At 42.5% G+C, this 20,426-nt stretch overlaps 1 protein-coding gene across 1 annotated transcript in view; it reads right to left on the reverse strand.

Moving 5' to 3' along the window:
* The window catches only part of adamts17 (ADAM metallopeptidase with thrombospondin type 1 motif, 17), a gene marked incomplete at both ends in the record, with an annotated part of 38,943 nt that overhangs the window by 15,031 nt on the left and 3,486 nt on the right, over nucleotides 1–20,426 (reverse strand). The window contains 7 exons of the mRNA XM_079164921.1: nucleotides 109–249; nucleotides 1,837–1,942; nucleotides 8,788–8,831; nucleotides 9,198–9,355; nucleotides 17,617–17,700; nucleotides 18,426–18,598; nucleotides 19,901–20,060. Of these exons, the coding sequence (XP_079021047.1) occupies nucleotides 109–249; nucleotides 1,837–1,942; nucleotides 8,788–8,831; nucleotides 9,198–9,355; nucleotides 17,617–17,700; nucleotides 18,426–18,598; nucleotides 19,901–20,060 (866 nt within the window). The remainder of the gene's footprint in view (nucleotides 1–108; nucleotides 250–1,836; nucleotides 1,943–8,787; nucleotides 8,832–9,197; nucleotides 9,356–17,616; nucleotides 17,701–18,425; nucleotides 18,599–19,900; nucleotides 20,061–20,426) is intronic.

Below are 20,426 nucleotides of genomic sequence, written 5' to 3' on the forward strand. Positions count from 1 at the left end.
ATGTCCTTATGTCCAGACACCGCTGTCCATAACAAAGGGAAGCAGAGACCAATGGTGATATACAGTTCATTTTTAAAAAGTCTACAAGTTCATCGAGCTGTATCTCACCTGAGGAAGTTCTCCAGGTCGGTGCGGCTGCAAGAGGACCAGGACAGGTCACTGGGGTTTCTTCCTTTAACCCATTCACCAGACATGATGTGGGAGTGACCAGTGCAGGTGGCATGGTCGTCATCGTGGCTCATACCCATGCTAAAGACGAGACATGGAGATACATCATGTGTTTGTGCGTACATGAGTGAGTCTGTGACTGTAAGTGGGTGGGCACCTCAACTTGTTGTTGTAATGACATTGAAGGTAACTCAATTTAGCTCTCAGTCGACATCAGCATATGGAAAACATGATGGGTCTTTCTTCGTGGGTCAGTCCACGTCTGTTTCTCACATCTGACAGCAAAGATCACCTTTGAACCGATACAGGGGTTATCGACCGTCCCATAAATGATGATGTCATCACAGAAGCAAGATTCTTCACAGGTCACATGAGGAATTCGTACAGCTGCACAGGATCACACTAGGGCACCATAAGAGAAGCTTGAATATTTCAGTTGAGATCATTCCCAGTTTAAAGTCTCCATGAATTGTTGTCACAGCAAACATCAGTCAGGGTACTGGTCCGCTGACGGTTTGTGGACAAAACACACAGAAAACCAGTCCAGCAGTCAAAGCTCTCCAGAGTGTATCCAAAGACAGCTCTTGTTACGCTTGAGTGAAACTCTCGAACTTTGAAAAAGGCAACTCCAACGTGTTCCTCCAGTGCACACCGCTCACATGGCCAAAGGTTTTCTGAGAGCTCTGCCCAGCTGAACTGTGGACGTGGTGGAGATGGAACAAGGTCCGGACTAAACTCCACATTGGACATGGTCTCGAACATGATCCACTGCTAGTGATGCACCAATACCAGTATCGGTCTCCATCACATCAATAAGTTTAGCTGAGAGGTTGTCAGCTGTGTGTCTGCTCCGTAGACTCTGTCAGGGTTTCCACCGTATTGCAGCCCAACGTTACGTTAGCCAGCGTCCGGTCGAGAGAGAGATTGTGTGTGACGATGAGTATGACGTCAGCAGTAAAGTTACAGCTGTTCAGTGTGTGTACAGTTTATTTGTCGGTGAGTAAATGCTACAACTCCTCAAGTACCGCGAGGAGACCCAAGCTAAGTACCATGTGTCCCGTGTCAGCCAGCTGATGATTAAAGTGAAGTCCGTTATCCCGGAAGTTAGCAGCTGCTCCGGCGCACTCACGGTGAGCTGACCTTTAAGGTGGACCAGCGCCATTCTTCTTTATGTGACAAGCCGCTCCCCTAGGTTTGCTCGGCTTATCATTTTTAATATTAACAGTTTAATATCGGTTAACGGTTAAACACGGTACTCTGAATTAGCAAGTACTCAAATGTAAGTACTTGTGGTATCAGTGCCTCCCTAATCAGTGCGTCATATATGTCAAAGTTGGAACAGATTTCCATTTGGTCGATAGATTGGGTCTGAACCAAGGAACAATTGATTCAATTTCGCTGGTGAACTCTAAAGTCTCCAGATTCCTATAAAATTAAACTCGATGACTAAATGAAAATAAATGGATGTTTACATTAAAATAGCTTTTTTTGTGAGAGTAATGTGTCAAACAATGGGAGGAAACTGAACTCTGGTCCCCTGCACTCCCTCCATACTCTGTTTTGGACTTGTAAAACATGAGCACACTTTCTCACAACAGCAACATGGACAATGAGCAGTACAATAACATAATGCATTGTCAAAATACACTTGAGCACAGCGAAACCTACTTGTGTCCCAACTCGTGAGCAATGGTGAAAGCCAAATTGAGTCCATTGTCTTCCGCTAACACACACTTCCTCTTGGCACTGCAGACACCCCCTAGATAAGCAATACCTGTAACACAGTAACATGACAGTGAGCTTGATAAATAACAGATACAAACATATAAAACATTCATGGCAGTAAGGAACATTTATTTTGACAAATTCAAATATGTGATCTCGGATTTCAAAGAGTTTAATAGGCTCTGAAAATAAAAAATACTCCTCGGAGAAGGAGACAAGGCAGATCTTAATGCCCAATATAACACACACACACACACACACACACACACACACACACACACACACACACACACACACACACACACACACACACACACACACACACACACACACACACACACACACACACACACACACACACACACACACACACACACACACACACACACACACACACACACACACGCACAAATGTAATGTTATAGTAATACTGCATGTATATATATCATTATTATATAACTATTATAATGTGTTAATATTCATATTATTGTGTTCACAATTCAAATGATTACGAAATGAAACATTGTATTTTCATTAACAAAAACAAATCTTGTCATTTTAATGATGTATTATAATCTGCTTGCTCTTGTCCATATCGAACAAAAGTAAGAACAATGAATAACCGTTTGAGTTGGTGTAAAAAGCAGGTTGCATTCTTCTGTAGTCTGCTTTAGTAAAGCTAGATTTAGAACTAAAATCCCAGAAAGACTTTAGAGGAACGACATCGTTATTCTACTCTTCAGGGTTCAGCAAGTATTGTTGTAAAGTGTTGTTAAAACTACAAATGTAGCTGCTGTTTCATTACAATAGCTAAGGGGCGTCTAAATAAACAGACTGTTTATATATATATATATATATATATTGTTTGATTCTGCAGATGCATGCAGGTCATTGAATAACACTTTTCAATTAAAGGTTTTTTTTTTGTGATCAACATTTTATTGAGTTTGTCACATAAACATTGTTGTACCCAAGGTACCACAGGCAGGGATTTATGCACATAATAACTACACACACACAAACTATATACACATCACCATCGCCCTGCAAAGAACAATAAATAAATAAGAATAAATAATCAAATCCACAAGCAAACAAACAAACAAAAGATAATGTGTATGTGTGGGTCTTCTTACATTCTATCAAAGTGACATATTATATCTGTGTAAGAAAATGGGCAGAGGATGCCCGAGGGTAAACTCAAGTTCTTAGCGGTTGAGAGGGTAACAGCGAATCACACAAAACCCCCGTGGGCACAGGTTGCTGCTCTCAGTTGCAGGTACAGGAACCAAGAAAACCCAGGAAGAGAATAACACTCTTCAAGCTTCTGGAATGAAAGTAATCCATTTCGATCATTCAGATCTTGAAGGCTATGGACTACACTGCAGAGGCCCAACTATCGTTAAAATATGAACCAGAATTCTGTAATAAATTCTAATTATACCAAATTGGTCACAGAGCTTAGCATTACAGCCCATATGTGTCTGGACTCTGACGGAATTGGCAGAGAATTACCTATAATTGGCCCAAACATTCTACGCCCTAAGCTGGGCAGCTTCTTCATCACACCAAGTAGTCAATGATTTTATCTGAGATGACCAGTAATATAATAAAAAATCAGGTAAAGCCAGACCTCCAGAGTGCTTCGAGCATTGAAGCGTACACAGATGAATGCGAGGACTCTTGTCATTTCCACATTCCTCCAAAACCAGCCATAGGTATTCCCAAAGCGAAGGCTTTTTGCGCATTTATGCTGAACACAGAACACAGCTGCAGGGTACGCACATGATCCAGAGGCATGTAAGACAGGGAGAAGCCGCCTGATATTGTCTTAAAAGTCCTGTTTGTTTGTGATTAAATAGCTTACCCACATATGGCTCCAGTCTTCAAACTAAAACTTTAGCAAAAAGCTTCAGTTCTGGTATAAGAAGTGATATCGGTCAGTAACGTCGTAACTCAGAATCAGAATCAGAACCGTTTATTTGCCAAGGTATGTTGCACATACAAGGAATTTGACATGGCGGGTGGTGGATACATTAACTGTCAACAGTGCAAAAATAGAAACGTTAAAATGTACAATAAAATATAAAATAAAGTGCACAAACATAACAGTATTATAAACAAGTATAATGTCAGTGTATGTAAAAGTGTCAGGTGTATTTAAATAAAGAAACAGAGAAGGGATGTGCAGGGGAGTGTACCGGAAGGAAATTGTCCTGGGGATGAGTCAGTGGGGGTCCCGGGCTTTGTTGAGGAGCCCAGCTGCAGATGGGAAAAAACTGTTCATGTGGCTGGCCTGTCTTGGTCCTGATGGACCGCAGCCTCCTGCCAGATGGAAGGGGCACGGACAGTTTGTGTCCAGGGTGCGGGGAGTCAGCTACAATCTTTCTTGCTCGCTTCAGGGTCCTGGAGGGACGGAAGATTGCAGCCAATGACCCTCTCAGCAGAGCGAATGATACGCTGCAGTCTGCCCTTGTCCTTGGCTGTGTCTGCAATATACCAGACCATGATGGAGGAGCAGTACATCCTCTGCTGAGCACTCTTGGTGATGGAGCTGATGTTAAGCTCCCACTTGAGGTCCTGGGTTATGATGGAGCCCAGGAAGCGGAAGGACTCCACAGCGGCGACAGGGGAGTCACACAGGGTGATGGGGGCAGGTGGGGCTGCATTCTTCTAGTGTCCCATTATGCTTCACTTTCAGGGTTGCTGGATATCTCAGAAACGGGCGCAACCCTATTCTGGGAGATCCGTTTCCTCACACTATCGAAAATTCTTCTCATCTGAGTGGTTCCGTTGCTGTTGTCTGGAAAAAACAGCAGCCTAGCATTTGGACCTCATTGGATGTCTGATGTATAGGTGCCGACATGAGGAGAATTGTTTCTCTGTACTGATATCGAAGCAGTCGGAAGAGGACGATTGGTCTTTTCCTGGGTGGTATAAATGCGGTGAGCCTGTTGAATTTCAATCTGCTCCCCAACGAGAGGGGATCCAAACTGGTAAACCTTCTTGCAGAAACTGAATGGCATTTTCACCCAATGCAGATTCAGCGAGGCCAACAAGCATGTTGCATCTCTGTGATCTGTCTTCCATCTGTCTTCCTGGAGAATACCCACATCGCGTTTAACCGCTCTCATGTTAGCAGTTGAAGCAGCCACTCTCCCTTGTAGCGTTCTACCAACCTCGGCTTGATAAGTGATATCCTGGCTAAGTTTGGTGACTGACAAATTCGAGGATTCAATCATAGACTTTACGGTCTGAGCATTCCTCAACTGCCTCTCTCACGGCCAACTTAACTTTCTTGGTGAACCGGTCCTCTTGCTTTTTTAATGCTAACAAGATGGCTGCATTCGATGGATCCTCCAGCTGTTTGTCTTGAGGGGCTTTCTTTATAGTTGCGTGATCGTCCTGAGACTCCTTATTTCTTGTTGCACTTTATCCTGACACTTCATAGGGACACTTAAATGTAAACTGGACTAAGTTAGTTTCTGAATTGAAGGATATTTTTCGTTGAACTTTTGAGACGGAGCTCCAGACTACACGTGCATCACGTCTGCGCAGCCACTGGAAGTCACTTCAATAACAGTTTTTCATTAATTTATTAATTTGTCATTTTTTTACTCATATCATTTAGCTTTTATTCGATGATGAAAAATATAATATATGTTGTAATTGTGTTTTCAAAGACTATTTTTTATTTAGTTTTAGTCTTGTTTTCGTCATGAAAATCAAATCATCAATGGATATTCTGTCATACTGTAGTTTCTGCTGAAAAAAGTAACAGTGTTTAAATAAAATATTAGCTTTAAGAAAAAGTCTTGTGAAAAAAGTAACACATCCATTATCTTAGAAACTTACCCTGTGCAGGGTCCTGGAGGGCCTATCCCAGCTCAATTTGGGGAAATCTAGGGTCACCAATTCATTTAATGTCTTTTGGCAGTTGATGGAAACCCTCACAGACACAGGAAGAACATGCACACTCCACAGAGAAAGGCCCCAGCTGTCTGGTGGACTGGAATGAAGGACAGAATCCCGGCCTGGAAAAATATACCAACATTGTATTTTGAGAAAGAAATTGGCACTTTTTGGATCTAGAGCCAAAGAATTTCTGAAGGCAGCATTAGTGGAAGTGCATCTAACACTAAAGAAACAAACAAACAGACAGTTTCATTGGCGCTGACAGCAAACTAGCTTGCTCAGCCTGCTGTCAACGTGACTCGGATCTGGAGAAGCAGCGGAAAACAGATGGATGGATGATGGAGGGTTGGTGAACTAATCTCAAATCTAAGCTATACTCTAAACCAGAGCTCTTCAGGGGGTCCGCGAAAGTTTTGGTTGATAAGACAATTTTTTCAAACATGAATGTGTCCATTATTTTAATAGTTCAGTATTGTATGCAAGATAACAGGTGTGTTTATGCATGGCAGTGGCACTAATACGCCATCACTCATTTTTGTTTCCACATTTATGTTTAAAAAACAAATGTCAATTTAAATAGCTTGTGTGCATGATTATCATGCAATTGACAGACAATGTTGATGTTGGCATTGGTATCAACGGCCCCCCTACTCACTGTACCTTCACATGTTTAAAATAAAAACATGAATACATGAACCTGTGTATTATTTAAATAGCTTAGTATTGAATGCACAATAAAGAGGTATGTTCATACATGGTACTCGGCCCAGTTTAATATAAAACAATTTTATACAATATATATAGATGAAGTGTTCCTACAGAAAACTAAAAACATGAAGGGACTGAAAGTGGAGGATTACTTCTCTGTTAAAGAGCAGCTCTCTAACTCTGTCGGTTACACATGAGCAGAAAAGGCAGAGGAGGATTTTACTGACCGGGAAGTGCAAAGACTAAAGAAAATAGTTCCGAAAATCAGTAAAGAGCTGAAGAATGATGATGGTGATGATGGATAAGGTCTCACAGCCTAAATGCAGCTCAGGAAGGCTGTTATGCTTGCTTTTTGAAATGTAAACAGGGCCAGAGATGCAGTGAAGAGGTCTCTGCTGTACCAGCTGATGAAGCTCAAAGGGACAGATGTTTGTACAACAGACTCCCAGTGACTCGTCCAACGAGACTGACTGGAAGACAGAGTGGGGGGGGTGAGGTGGTGCTGAATCACAGGAGCACCACCACTGGGGAGGTTGGGATCCTCTTCTCAAAGAGCTTTGCACCAGCTTAACACAGCTCATTTATGTGATGCAAATTTTAACTCTCCCTCGTGCCTCTGCCGGTTCCGCGTCTTGTCTGGCCTTGGCAGGGTCATCCTTCAATCAAAGGATCGGCGGATCGATCCCCGGCTGGTCGCATGTCGATATGTCCTTGGGCGAGACACTTAACCCCAAAGTTGCTCCCGTAGCTGTGCCTACGGTGTGTGAATGTTAGTTAGTCCTGATGGTGGGCATGGTAGCAAGTAGTGTGAAAGCCCTTTGAGTGGTCGGAAAGACTAGAAAAGCACTATACAAGTACAAGTCCATTTACCATTTAGAGTGTTATATCAGTGTGATGTACGTTTTACAGGGAACGTTGAATGTTGATGTTTACGTGATGGGGGGAAATATTTATGCCAAAGCATCTAACATTACCTTTTGCTAATGAGAAAGGTGTGTTCTTCATTGCAGCCTTCCCGACACGCAACATAATTGTGCATCTAGACCAAATTGTGGAGTGGTTAGAACTTTTGGAGGAGACCTCTGTTTGTGATGTTGGTGGTTTTGTAAGATATAAAAGAATATGGTCTGCAAACTGTTTTGGTAAATTGCCGCTGCGAGATGCTCGATATCAATAGCAAACAGTAACAGAGAGAGTGGACAACCTCGTCTATCACAGCGCTGGAACGTAAAACATTGGGAAGAGTAACAATTGGTGATAACACATTGAGAAGGTGAATGTGTGTTTTGATCCATTGAATCTCTCCAAAACCAAATCTCTCAAGACTTCAAATCTATGTCCAATCAACTTTATCAAAAGCGTTTACAGCATCCAGGGGGGGCTGGAGCCGATGCTAGCTGACATTGGGCGAAGGCAGGGTTCACCTGGACAGGTCGCCAGACTATCACAGGGCCGACACAAAGACAGACAACCATTCACGCTCACATTCACACCTACGTGCAATTTAGAGTCATCAAGTAATGTAAGCAGCATGTCTTTGGACTCCGGGAGGAAGCTGGAGAACCCGGAGAGAACATGCAAACTCCACACAGAAGGGCCCCCAGCCAGACCCTCTTGCTTTGAGGCAACAGTCTTGTGTGTTCCAAACATTTCAAATAACTTCAGAGCATTATAAAGTCCAAATGTATTGAAAAACATATATGTAATCATTTCCAAAATTCACAACAAACATGTTTTTATCTGATGAAATATTCTGCTTCATTCCCTATTTGTTGGTGTTTAGCCATTCAAACATTTTCACCAGGGTCAATAAAGGTTTGCTCACCAGCACCTAAACATTCCTCCACTTGAAACACACAGCATCCACTATTATCAGGGAAATGTAGCAGTCACACTTATATTTTACAGTCACTTTCACAAAATGATTTGCTCTTGCCAAATTCCCATATTGACGGACTACTTTATAGTAAAGCAAGAAGTTGAACACAAAATGCATCATAATGAAACGAAGGTTGAACATCCTGTAAACAATTACATTTGGCTGCAAAATATTTACTCAAATGTTGATTTTTTAAGGTTTAAAAATGAATAGACCTTTGTGAAATCCTCAGACGTTGAGAGGATGATGACCAAGAACCGCAACAACTTGCAGAGCCTTCGCATTCAACGCGCAAGTCTTCATTTTCTAACGCATACAGGTCACGCCGGCTTCACTATGGCAAGTTTGTGTGAGTGAGTGAGTGAGTGAGTCAGTGAAATAGCGGTACTCACCCACAGTATCACAGGGTTCATCTTTATGAACGCAGAAATCTGTCCTGAAAGAGAAACAAGAGCAAGTTAACTCAGTCTATCTTCAACATTATATGACTGCACTGATACAACAGTGATTGTATTATTAGGCATTTATTCATGTATAATACACCCACACTAGACACATGTCCACCTAACAGCAGTGCTAATTTTGTCAACATGGGATTTGCAAAGAGTGCCGTATGAAAGTAAAAAACTCCGGGATTACTATGAACATGGTGGCTCACACACCACCATCCAGAGATAGCGTTAACCGCTGTCGCTAAAACAGCTCCACAGAAAAATCAACCAACACTGGACACACTTAGTTTTTCGATGTACAGCTTTGTCAAGCTAAGTTCCCATATGAACCATCTCAGATGGCTACATACCTGGTGACCAGCACAGCAGTGTCCACTGGTGGGATGTCTTGCCATCCACCAGGAAAATGGTTGGTGCCAAGGTAGCGCAGCCTGCCAAATTCTTGATACTGCCAATGACAGAAGCTCTCCAGATACCTTTCTCCATGATGGCCCACCTTTAGCTTTTCCTGAAGAACAGATACAGAGCAGATTTACTTTGTGAGTGCGTCTCCTTTTGCTTTAACCCTCCTATTAATGACCCACACTGTTTGACCACACACACATACAAATTATTAAGAGAATGCCGACAAAATGACACAATTCGATTTGTGCACTATATTTTATACACATTTCTATGAGAAAAAAACAACTGCATTTTGACCATTCTTTCTTCTATTCTATTAAAGTAATGCAGGGACTGCCAACTTTGCCTTTCATAGACAATTGCAAGGGAGCCGCCTCCGTTAACTTCGGTTCCAGCTCTCAACAAAAATGTGACCAGTGTCTTCATGGAAAACAGCTTTTTCTAACAAGAGTAGCATTGGTGAATTTACAACTACAACTGTGGCATAATGCCGCTGTCGTGCAATATGTTCACTTTGCTTATTATTGTAATAAGCAAAGTGAACCGGAAAATGGCGCTGCCAAAGCTGCCAACGCGGAAGAAAAGAGTGGTCTTTTTCCCTGACTTTCAAAGTTTCAATATACGTAGTGTAATATCGCCAAATATGTTATATTTGTACATGATATATATGATATATATGTACACCCATATCCCTGGTGGAGGTCGCTAAGGTAGTCAAAAAGCTCATTGTTGGCAAGGCGCCGGGGGTGGATGAGATCCGCCCTGAGATGCTGAAGGCGCTGGACACTGTTGGGCTGTCTTGGCTGACGCGCCTCTTCAGTGTCGCATGGGGGTCAGGATCAGTGCCCATGGACTGGCAGACCGGGGTGGTGGTTCCCATTTTCAAAAAGGGGGACCGGAGAGTGTGCTTATCGGGGTATCACACTACTCAGCCTCCCAGGGAAGGCTTATGCCAGGGTGCTGGAAAAGAGGCTCCGACCGTTTGTCGAACCTCGGATTCAAGAGGAGCAGTGCGGATTCCGTCCCGGCCGTGGAACAGTAGACCAGTTCTGGGAGTTTGCCCAACCAGTCTACATGTGCTTTGTGGACTTGGAGAAGGCTTTCGACCGGGTCCCTCGGGGGTTCTTGTGGGGGGTGCTGCAGGAGTATGGGGTGCTGGAACCGTTATAACGGGAGATCCGGTCTCTAGGTAGGAGCTGTGTTCGCATTCTCGGCAATAAGTCAGACACATTCCCGGTGGGTGTTGGCCTCCGCCAGGGCTGCCCTTTGTCACCAGTCCTGTTCATGACTTTCATCGAGAGGACATCTAAGCGCAGCCGGGGGGTGGAGAGTGTCAAGTTCGGGGGTCTCGGGATCGCCTCTTTGCTGTTTGCAGATGATGTGGTCCTGTTTGCCTCCTCGGATCGTGACCTCCAGCATTCACTGGGGCGGTTTTCAGCCGAGTGTGAGGTGGCGGGGATGAGAGTTAGCACCTCCAAATCTGAGGCCATGGTGCTCTGCCGGAAACCGGTGGATTGCTCCCTCCAGGTAGGGATGGAGTGCCTACCTCAAGTGGAGTTCAATTATCTCAGTGTCTTGTTCACGAGTGAGGGTAAGTTGGAGCTGGAGATCGACAGGCGGATCGGTGCGGCTGCAGCAGTAAAGCAGGCGCTGCACCGGGCCATCTTGATGAAAAGAGAGCTGAGCCGGATGGCGAAGCTCTCAATTTACTGGTCGGTCTACGTTCCTACCCTCACCTGTGGTCACGAACTCTGGGTCGTGACCGAAAGGACAAGATCGCGGCTACATGCGGCCGAAATGAGTTTCCTCCATAGGGTAGCCGGGCTCAGCCTTAGAGATAGGGTAAGGAGCTCGGACATCAGGAGGGAACTTGGAGACGAGCCGCTACTCCTTCGCGTCAAAAGAAGTCATCTGAGGTGGTTCGGGCATCTAATCAGGATGCCTCCTGGACGCCTCCCACTGGAGGTTTTCCAGGCACGTCCAACTGGGAGGAGACCCCGGGGAAGACCCAGAACACGCTGGAGGGATTAGATCTCCCAGCTGGCCTGGGAACGCCTCGGTATCCCCCAGTATGAGCAGTAAAATCTTGGGGGCAAGAGGGAAGTCTGGGTCAGCCCGCTTGGCCTGCTGCCACCGCGACCCGACCCCGGATAAGAGGAGGAAAATGGATGGATGGATGGAATGTTGTGCAGGTAATAAATACACATTATAATGGATTCTGTAACCTCTTATAACAATGTGACTGATTAGTGTTACGACTGTTGACTGGGTCAGTTATTACATTTTTGCCATTCTGTTTCTGTAGGTTGTGCCTTTTCATTTATTATAATGAAAATGAGGACTGTGAGCAAGCAACATCTGCAGGAACAACGTTCCCCAAGTCAAAGACGGGTGAATGCAGAGTAAAGCCAGTTAAAACAGACCCAACATACAGTAAGTTGTAAAATAATTTTACAATGAACATAAAATGTTAAAATACCTTTTAAATATAAATAAGGAAGGAACCATACTTAGTTGAAAACAAAAAAATGACTATTAAATGTTTTTACAGAGTACGTGGATGAACTGATGAGGCTCGTATTTGAGAAGGTGTTTGAGGACCCAACTCCATTTGCTGAGGAGTTGAAGAAAATCCTCATCCGTTCCAGTGTAAGAGAGCCTCAAAGGAGAAAGTGTTGTCCGCTTCAGTCGAGGAGCAGCCTGAAGCCTTTCAGAAATGCGTTTCCGAAATACAACACACGACGGGATGGCAACCCTTGTGTGCCGTCCTAAATAGTATCAGCTGGAGGCGAGAGGCCGGTATCGCCTGTATGGAGAGGATCACACATCATTACAATTGCAGCTGAAAACTATCTGTACAGTATTACAGCATTTAATAATGTTTTTTTATATTTGAAAAGAAAGTAATTTGGAGGAAAAATAAATCACTCATTTCATCATTAGTTCGTATGATCTTTGATTATAAAGAAACATTTGTGTTCATATGTAGTTTATTAACAACTTACTCTTCTTCTATTCTACGCCTCAAATGTCCATAGTCAGCTCTGTATATGTTGTGGATGTTCTGCAGGATTATGGATTCAAACAGGTGGCTCGAGGCCAGGATGAGAACATGCATGTAGGAGGAACTGGAACCTGGTTCATTCATCTCAAAACCTAATGAGGGAAATTAGACACTGATTTACAAGAAATACTGTTATTATAAAGTAAATAATGACTCAGTAGGCAACATCACTGCATAGGACAAATATTAATCCAGGAAGCAATCATTTTACTTCAAATAAAATGGTGTGATCATATTGTTGATTACAAACATAACGGCCAGGATGGGATTGTAAAATGCAGCAACATTTTTGCAGAAAGGTTACAGTTAGGAAGACATTTAATAGTACTAGTGTTACTCAGTGTTGGCCTATTTTTCCCATTATCTTATGTTCTCATTGCACAGCTACTGTCTTCCTCAGTTGCTCTGCTTCCAGTGCAGCTTGTTTTAAGTGAGAGGCCCGAGGCCTGCAGACTCACAAGTGAATCCATGTGCAGTTTAAGTGCATGGGGACGATATCGTTGATTGTCATAGTGTTCAACCAATCAGATCTTTAGTTTGACATGTTGGGCGTATTCTTTGACGTGCAAGAGCTGCTAGCTGGCCCACAACTACATCAGCATTATGTGCAGCTCAGTTTGCAGGTGCAGCTCTGCAGTGGGGTGCAGCGTGTGCTGCGATTGGTCAGTGGGTGAGCACGTGACTATTGTGAAACAAAACTTAACTTGCCAGCAGAGCTTAGTTGGAGGAGTAAGAGTTCAAATTGAAAGATATGGAAGATATTATAAAATGTTTAGGGTTTTGCTTGGTGTAGTTTATTTATTTTTTTACCTAGCTTTTTTTTTTCAACACTCAATGGCTGAATAAGGAGAAGAGAAGGATTTAGTGGCGGAGTGACTGACAGCGCCTTTCTCAAGAAAGAAGGACATTTCAGTAAAAGCTGGACATCGTAAGAAATGGTCAGTCAACGCCACAGCTGGCAGCCCTGACTCAGCCAGGAAAAGGATTTGTATGAACGGTATTTCTTGCTGACAGCGTCGGAGAAGCGTTGCACATTTTATGGCTGGTTTTGGAGCTATGCTACGCTAACCTGAGGACACCATAGCATTTGAAAACTTTTGGAGAGACTCGAGTGGATCTACAACTCAACGAACACGTTCGCAGGGAAACAGCTTCACAACCGCGGCCCGGCGTGCGGTCTGCGCCGGCGGAGGTGGGATCCCGGCCCCGCTGCGAACCAGCAGACCGGCGAAATACAACTGGGGAGGCTCGACTGTCATCACTGGCTCCATGAATCGAGAAGGACTTCTTACTGGAACTGAAACGATGTACTGGGATTAAACTCTTTAAGTTTCAGTAAGTGACAAACCGCGTCAGTTTTTTTACATAGTAATGTTACTACTGTTCATTTGTCTATCGTGTCGTTTTTATGAATAGTATTTGAATGGCTCGTGCTCTTATGTGGTGGAATGCGTGGATCCGCTGCAGGTTTGCTGGATTGATGAGTCATAATGAGGTTATTAGGAGGAAATTCAACTGTAGTAGCACAGCACAGAAGGCCCAGGTATAAAATGCACGGCCTACCACTGGTGTTACTGTATACAACACAAAACTGTAATCTCTAAATCTGTCTAAATGTGTTAGCTAACTTTGGTAGAATTGTCCTACTGAGGCAACGTGAGTGTAATCATAATAATGCTAGCATTAGTATTAGCATGCTAGCATTAGGCTACCTAATGTGCTACTGTTGGTGTTATCAGCTATCTAGATCTAGTGCAGTTACTGATCATACTGTTAGATACCCGTTGTATTTCTTGGCAGCAGAAGTTTTCAACTTCTCTGGCCATTCGGATGCATTTTCTGCAATTATAGACCTAAATCAGAAAAGAAACAAACCTTCAGTCAGTCAACGGACATTTGTAACTGCGATGTAAAGAAGTGACAGTTGTAACTTTACATATAAATTATAAGACAGCTACATCATAACTTACCTCTGTGAAACGTCCTGCTCCAGTCCTGGTTGCGATGGTGGTTCGGATCTATCGGACAGATGCTATCGTTACCATGGTTACGACAGTGTTTTTTTTTTTCACCGCTCAGTGAGCCTTTCAAGCTGAATTCTTTTAATGGTAAGGGGTGGGACATTTCCAACGAATGCAATACGTGGTTGACCAATCACAACAGAGTGGGCTACCTGACCAATCAGGGCAGACTGGCCTTCCTAGAGGGAGGAGCAACGCTCAAACAGCGTTTCACAGAGAGGGTGAGAAGAGGTGCAGCACAGCCAGGACGAGAAAAACAAGAAGGTTTTTGAGCATTAACGCATGTAAACATGTTGCAGCAGTAAATTGAGATAAAAATATCCACCCGAATAAGAGCATAAAATTGTCTTTTAACAAAAAAATTGAGGGGATTACTTATAATACAATTATTAAAAAAAAGAAAATGTAAATGCTTCACAAACAATTAGATTCTACTGACAACATGTTTTACATTTGTTTTAAAATATATTTGCTGTATATAACAATGTATATATTTATTAGTGGTCAGGGTGGTACCACCTCCGCCACATTTTCAGACATTAAAACCCTGAATAGTCCTATATTTGTAATGGTAATATCAACAGTGCATTTTGTGAAGCTGAGCATCAAGCAACCTGACTGGTTGTTCCAATTTGTGTTCGAGAGACGGGTTCGAAAGAGTAGAAAACAAGACTACAGCCATGCTAGCGGCTCTCTGAGACGGTACTTGGGCACAGCTGTGTTTTGAGCTAAATGCTGACATCAGAATGCTAACAAGCTAGACGCTGATGCCAAGCAGTTAAAGTGTTTTGCATGTTCATGTTATTACTTTGGCGCGTTAGCAAGCTACAATTAGCACAAACAAATTAAACAAATAGCAGTAAACACAAAGTATAGCAGAGGCTGATGGGAAGCCATTACTTTGTTATATTTGGTCATGAACGAAATATTGAAGAAAATTTGATTTTGGTTTGAATGGTTAAGGGATCACTGAAGTTATCAGAATTCATCACAGAATTCATTACAATCCACCCAGTAGTTGTAGAGTTTTGACCACAATGGTGGACTGACAGATCAATAGAAGCATACCGCTAGAATGGACAAAAATTGTAAATAGTATACAATTTGATTGTTATACACCATACAAGTATTAATGAAACATGTCAGGTCTCAGGATGACCCCTCTTTCACGTTTGTCAATCTGAAGCATTGTAAAGTGTAGGACAGCTCAGTTTTACATTCTGACAGGCAAATCAGAACCAGTCACAACAAAGACGATGCTTGATTTTGTCTCTGTGCAATTATTTATGTACATGAAAGCATCTGGTCACAGTGTGTCCACCTTTAACACCTAACATCAACCACCCCCAATATGAGGTGCTACTGTGGCTCAGAAGGTAGAGCGGATCATCCCTCAATCAGAATATCGGCGGTTCGATCTTCGGCTCCTCTAAAGTTACTATGAGGAACTTTTAACTGGTTTCTGAAACAGTCTCAGTTTAATCCTGATCCTCTATATGACCTACATCAGTAAACAAGACCATCAGAGAGAAGATTGTCCATTTCAATGCTTGTCATTGGTGCCACTGGGTCGGATTCTGGTGAAATCAGATGAAATCATGCAGGTTCAACAGAAACTCCTTCAGCTCAGAATCTGGCAGAGACCAGTCCACCGCCAACTGACCCTGATTTGGCTTCACTACGGCCTTCAACCTACAGCGGGAGCTCCAGGGGGAGGAGGAGAGCGCAGTGCAGGAGCAGTGAGGCAAAGCTCTGCTCCTGACAGGAGGAGGTGCAGAGGCTGAGTCCCCACTGGGAACCAACACCGACAACACGCTGCTGAAGACCCAGGCGTTATTGCTGGGCCCGGTGGAGGCACGGGAAAATACATACTCGTGTCTGCTCCACCTCTGATTGGATATTAGTTGTTGAAAGTGCACTGCTTTGACATGTTTCTCATTGACTGAGTCCCATCAGCCAGGTTCTTTAACAATGCTAGAGCAGCTGTCATTACACATAACATGGCTAAGGCTATTTATAGTCTCCGTCTCCCTGACTCAGCATGTTTCTGCAAACAACTTCTTGGTAAAATCTAATTCATCATTATTTTCTAACATCAGAAACATGATTCATTCACAGTAATCATATTAAAAACCATTTCACACTGTACATCACCCGCAGCCATCTCTAGAAAACTTATAATAATATCAATACCCCTTTATGTGTTGGAATAGGCATAAGCATAGTTTTTGTGCGTACAAATGGTTTATCTAACCCAAAGTATTTCAGTAACCTGTATTTTGGACAACTTAAAAGGAGAGAGTTACATTCACATTGTTCACATCAGTCAGAGAACTGATCAAAGCTTTAAAAAAAACTTAAAAAGTGAAAAGATCGAAGGTCAAAAAATATATTTAACCTATCCCATTCCATTCCATCAGTCGCTGCACTTGTTAATGTAGGAACTCTTCTCAAACCTTTTTAGGAACTCAGAAGCTTTCACATGCTTGGTGACCTAAGTATTCTAAGTATTCTACTGCCAAGTAGAGTTGTGTGAATAATTTGATTTTTCATTAGATAAAACTTAAAACTAAAATAGTAAAAATTGACAACCAAAGTAAATATGTAGTTATGTTCTTAAGGTCTAAAGAGAGTTAACAGTTGTGTTCTTAGGGTCTAAAGAGAGTTAACAGTTATGTTCTTAAGGTCTAAAGAGAGTTAACAGTTATGTTCTTATGGTCTAAAGAGAGTTAACAGTTATGTTCTTAAGGTCTAAAGAGAGTTAACAGTTGTGTTCTTATGGTCTAAAGAGAGTTAACAGTTATGTTCTTAAGGTCTAAAGAGAGTTAACAGTTATGTTCTTAAGGTCTAAAGAGAGTTAACAGTTATGTTCTTATGGTCTAAAGAGAGTTAACAGTTATGTTCTTAAGGTCTAAAGAGAGTTAACAGTTGTGTTCTTAAGGTCTAAAGAGAGTTAACAGTTATGTTCTTATGGTCTAAAGAGAGTTAACAGTTATGTTCTTAAGGTCTAAAGAGAGTTAACAGTTATGTTCTTAGGGTCTAAAGAGAGTTAACTGTTATGTTCTTAAGGTCTAAAGAGAGTTAACTGTTGTGTTCTTATGGTCTAAAGAGAGTTAACAGTTATGTTCTTATGGTCTAAAGAGAGTTAACAGTTATGTTCTTAAGGTCTACAGAGAGTTAACAGTTGTGTTCTTATGGTCTAAAGAGAGTTAACAGTTATGTTCTTAGGGTCTAAAGAGAGTTAAAGAGGGATCAAAAAGGGTAAAAGGTCAGGCTTACTGGGCGGCTGTGAAGCATCACCAGCTTGGTGACACGAATGTTGATCCTGACTCCCAGACTCTGGTGGTGGAACATGTTGTAGACCTGAAAGAGAAGGAGCAACACTAATGCAGATTTCACCAGCAGGGAATAAAAGATGTACAGAACAGACAAATGAGCAGAGAGGTATCAAGTGACTGTTTATGGTCCAGTTTCAAGATGAAATAATTGAAAAATAAGATGCAGGTCACAGACACAATGCTATTTTTGATGATTGTAGAACACATAAGTCTTTATTTCAGACACTTGTTTAGGTGCCTCAGTCCCAGAGGGACTGGTAATAAGGTGTGGTAATGCCAACAAGACAGGAGCAGCTGCAGAGCAAGCCATGGAAAGAAGGAAACCGCATGCACACACTGTCTTACACACACAGTACACACTGCATGCAGTGACACATAACCAGTCAATAAGACATAACCTCGGATGGGCATCTTCAAAAAGGACTTCAAAAGAAGAGTGAACAGAAACTGTTAGTACATGTTACAGTCATATACATATACATATATATGTACACATACATATATACATACATACACATATATATATATATATATACATACATACAAATATACTGTATATGTATAAGAAAAGGATAATTGTATAAGTAAGTTAGCATATTGTCAACAAAACCACTAAAGGTGATAATCTGTTGATTGAATGCTTTACAGGGAACCGATTGTATACTAAAAAAAACATTTCATGTTTGACTTTACAAACCCTTTTGAGGTGAGCCAGAAGACTGAGCCTGGATTCATTTCCAGTATTCTTACCATGTTCATGACTGTCAACAAGAACCTCTGTGCCGCCTCAGCACCGTGGTACTGCACCATGTCCGAGTCTGCTACCACCACTGTCTCCACAGTGTATGTTTCCTGCAGGCGAATAACGTTTCTCTTCCCGCGACCCTCTTCCCCCACTTTTGACATCTTCTCCTTCTTCTTCCCTACCAGAAACAGACAGAGAAACAGACAGGAAGACCACGGTTATAAACACTACAGCGGAGGTTAAAGTAACACGGGAATTCACTGAGCTGTGACTGAGTAGTTTCTTTAAGATTTTTGATGGATCAGTGAACTGAGCTGAGCAGAATTACAGAGCAGCATTCTGCTGGTGAAATTTTGCCAACATTTTTGGTCTGAATTTGTTGTATTTTCGTGTTTATAACTGGAGCACTGATGGCATATGACAGAACACATTCATTAAAATCGGAAAGGGAAGCATGGGGATTAAGTGCAGCAGACTTTGAGACGATCACCGCCCACGATCGACCAAACGCTACCAAACTGCCTCAGGGAGTAGGTTCTGATGGAAGCTAAGCTATTCTGGCTGTCTGATGTCCGGTCATAGGAAAATAAGATGGAGGAAATCAGACTTCAGGCCAACCCAACAACGAGAAGTCAGTGACCCACATTTAAATAAAGGCAATAAAGTAGTCCAACGCATCCGTTCATGCTCGAAGCTCGCGCCGTCTGCGGAGGCTCACGCTACGGTGCCAAGCGCAAGTATAAACAAAGCATTATTTGTGTAAAACAAAATCAAAATCTGTATTCAGATTTTTAGGTGCATTGAGATTTGTAAATGTGTAGACGATTCTGTAAATGCGTACATAGCTTAGGGATGCATTTACAAAAGTTGGCGCACATATCAAAAACTGTATGCATTGCAAGAATATACAATGATTTGTTTCACACTTATTTAGCGGACTCCATAGCACCCCCTTATGCGTGGAAGGTCTTAGTTGGGACATTGTTGCTCCAATATTCACAAACTTTGGTACCCACATTGCACATCAGGTGGCAAGCAAGACGTATGAACTTAGCTTGGGTCTCCTCGCGGGTCTTGAGGAGTTGTAGCCTTTACTCACCAATAAATAAGCTGCACACACACTGCACTGCCTCGCTAATTTAGAAAGAGCAACTAAATCTATATGGGGACAATAAGGAGATTGATTGAAAGTGCGTATGGAAATTTTTGTTAAAAGCAATATTAATAGTCTGATATTGAAACCCACAATAGACTATATGTAAAATCAGACAATCAACAGCCCAATATTGCCAGAATGGAATGATCGTTTGATTCATGACCACAGTTTTCTACCACTGTGATGTTTCAGCTGTGATATTGGCAGTCAAAACAGGCTCCTTTGATTAAATAGTCGACTATCACCTCTAGTATCAGCCTTTCAGTGAGCGTGACCCTATTCCAATATCCTGTGCCAGCCAGTCTAGCTGTCTGTGTCACTTACCTTGTACAGTCCAGCAGTCGGCATCTGGAGCAGAGCTGGTCTTGGCACAGCGTCTGTGTCGCAGCAGCCGGTGTTTTAGTCCCGAGAATGACTGGGAGGGGCCATTTTCACCCACTGGCTGAATGAATAGAATGTCCTCCCCGATCTGGATGAGCCCAGTCTGTGCACAAAACAGAGACATGTACATGATGAAAGTGTGTTTATTCCTATGAGAAGACTGTTTAACAGTAAAGAAAAGTACAATTTTAATAGCTAGGTGTATAGAGAGTGTTTAACTATAATGTAACTAGCAGTTACAGTGATGGACATTATTTTGCAGTATCTTTTTTCCAATTCCATAATCTTATAGTATATAATAAGTATCTAATTTGAGAGTGTCCTGCTTGGCAAAATACGGCAGCGTCTTTTCATTGTGTGCACCATATGGTGCATGTGCCTGGCTGCATGTGAAGTGTTTCGCTCACCCGTTCAATCTGGCCTCACAACGGGCGTTAAATCTGCCAACAGCAGCCAGGCTCATGGGGAG

Source organism: Pholis gunnellus, assembly GCF_910591455.1.
Source record: "Pholis gunnellus genome assembly, chromosome: 1".
Taxonomy (NCBI): domain Eukaryota; kingdom Metazoa; phylum Chordata; class Actinopteri; order Perciformes; family Pholidae; genus Pholis; species Pholis gunnellus.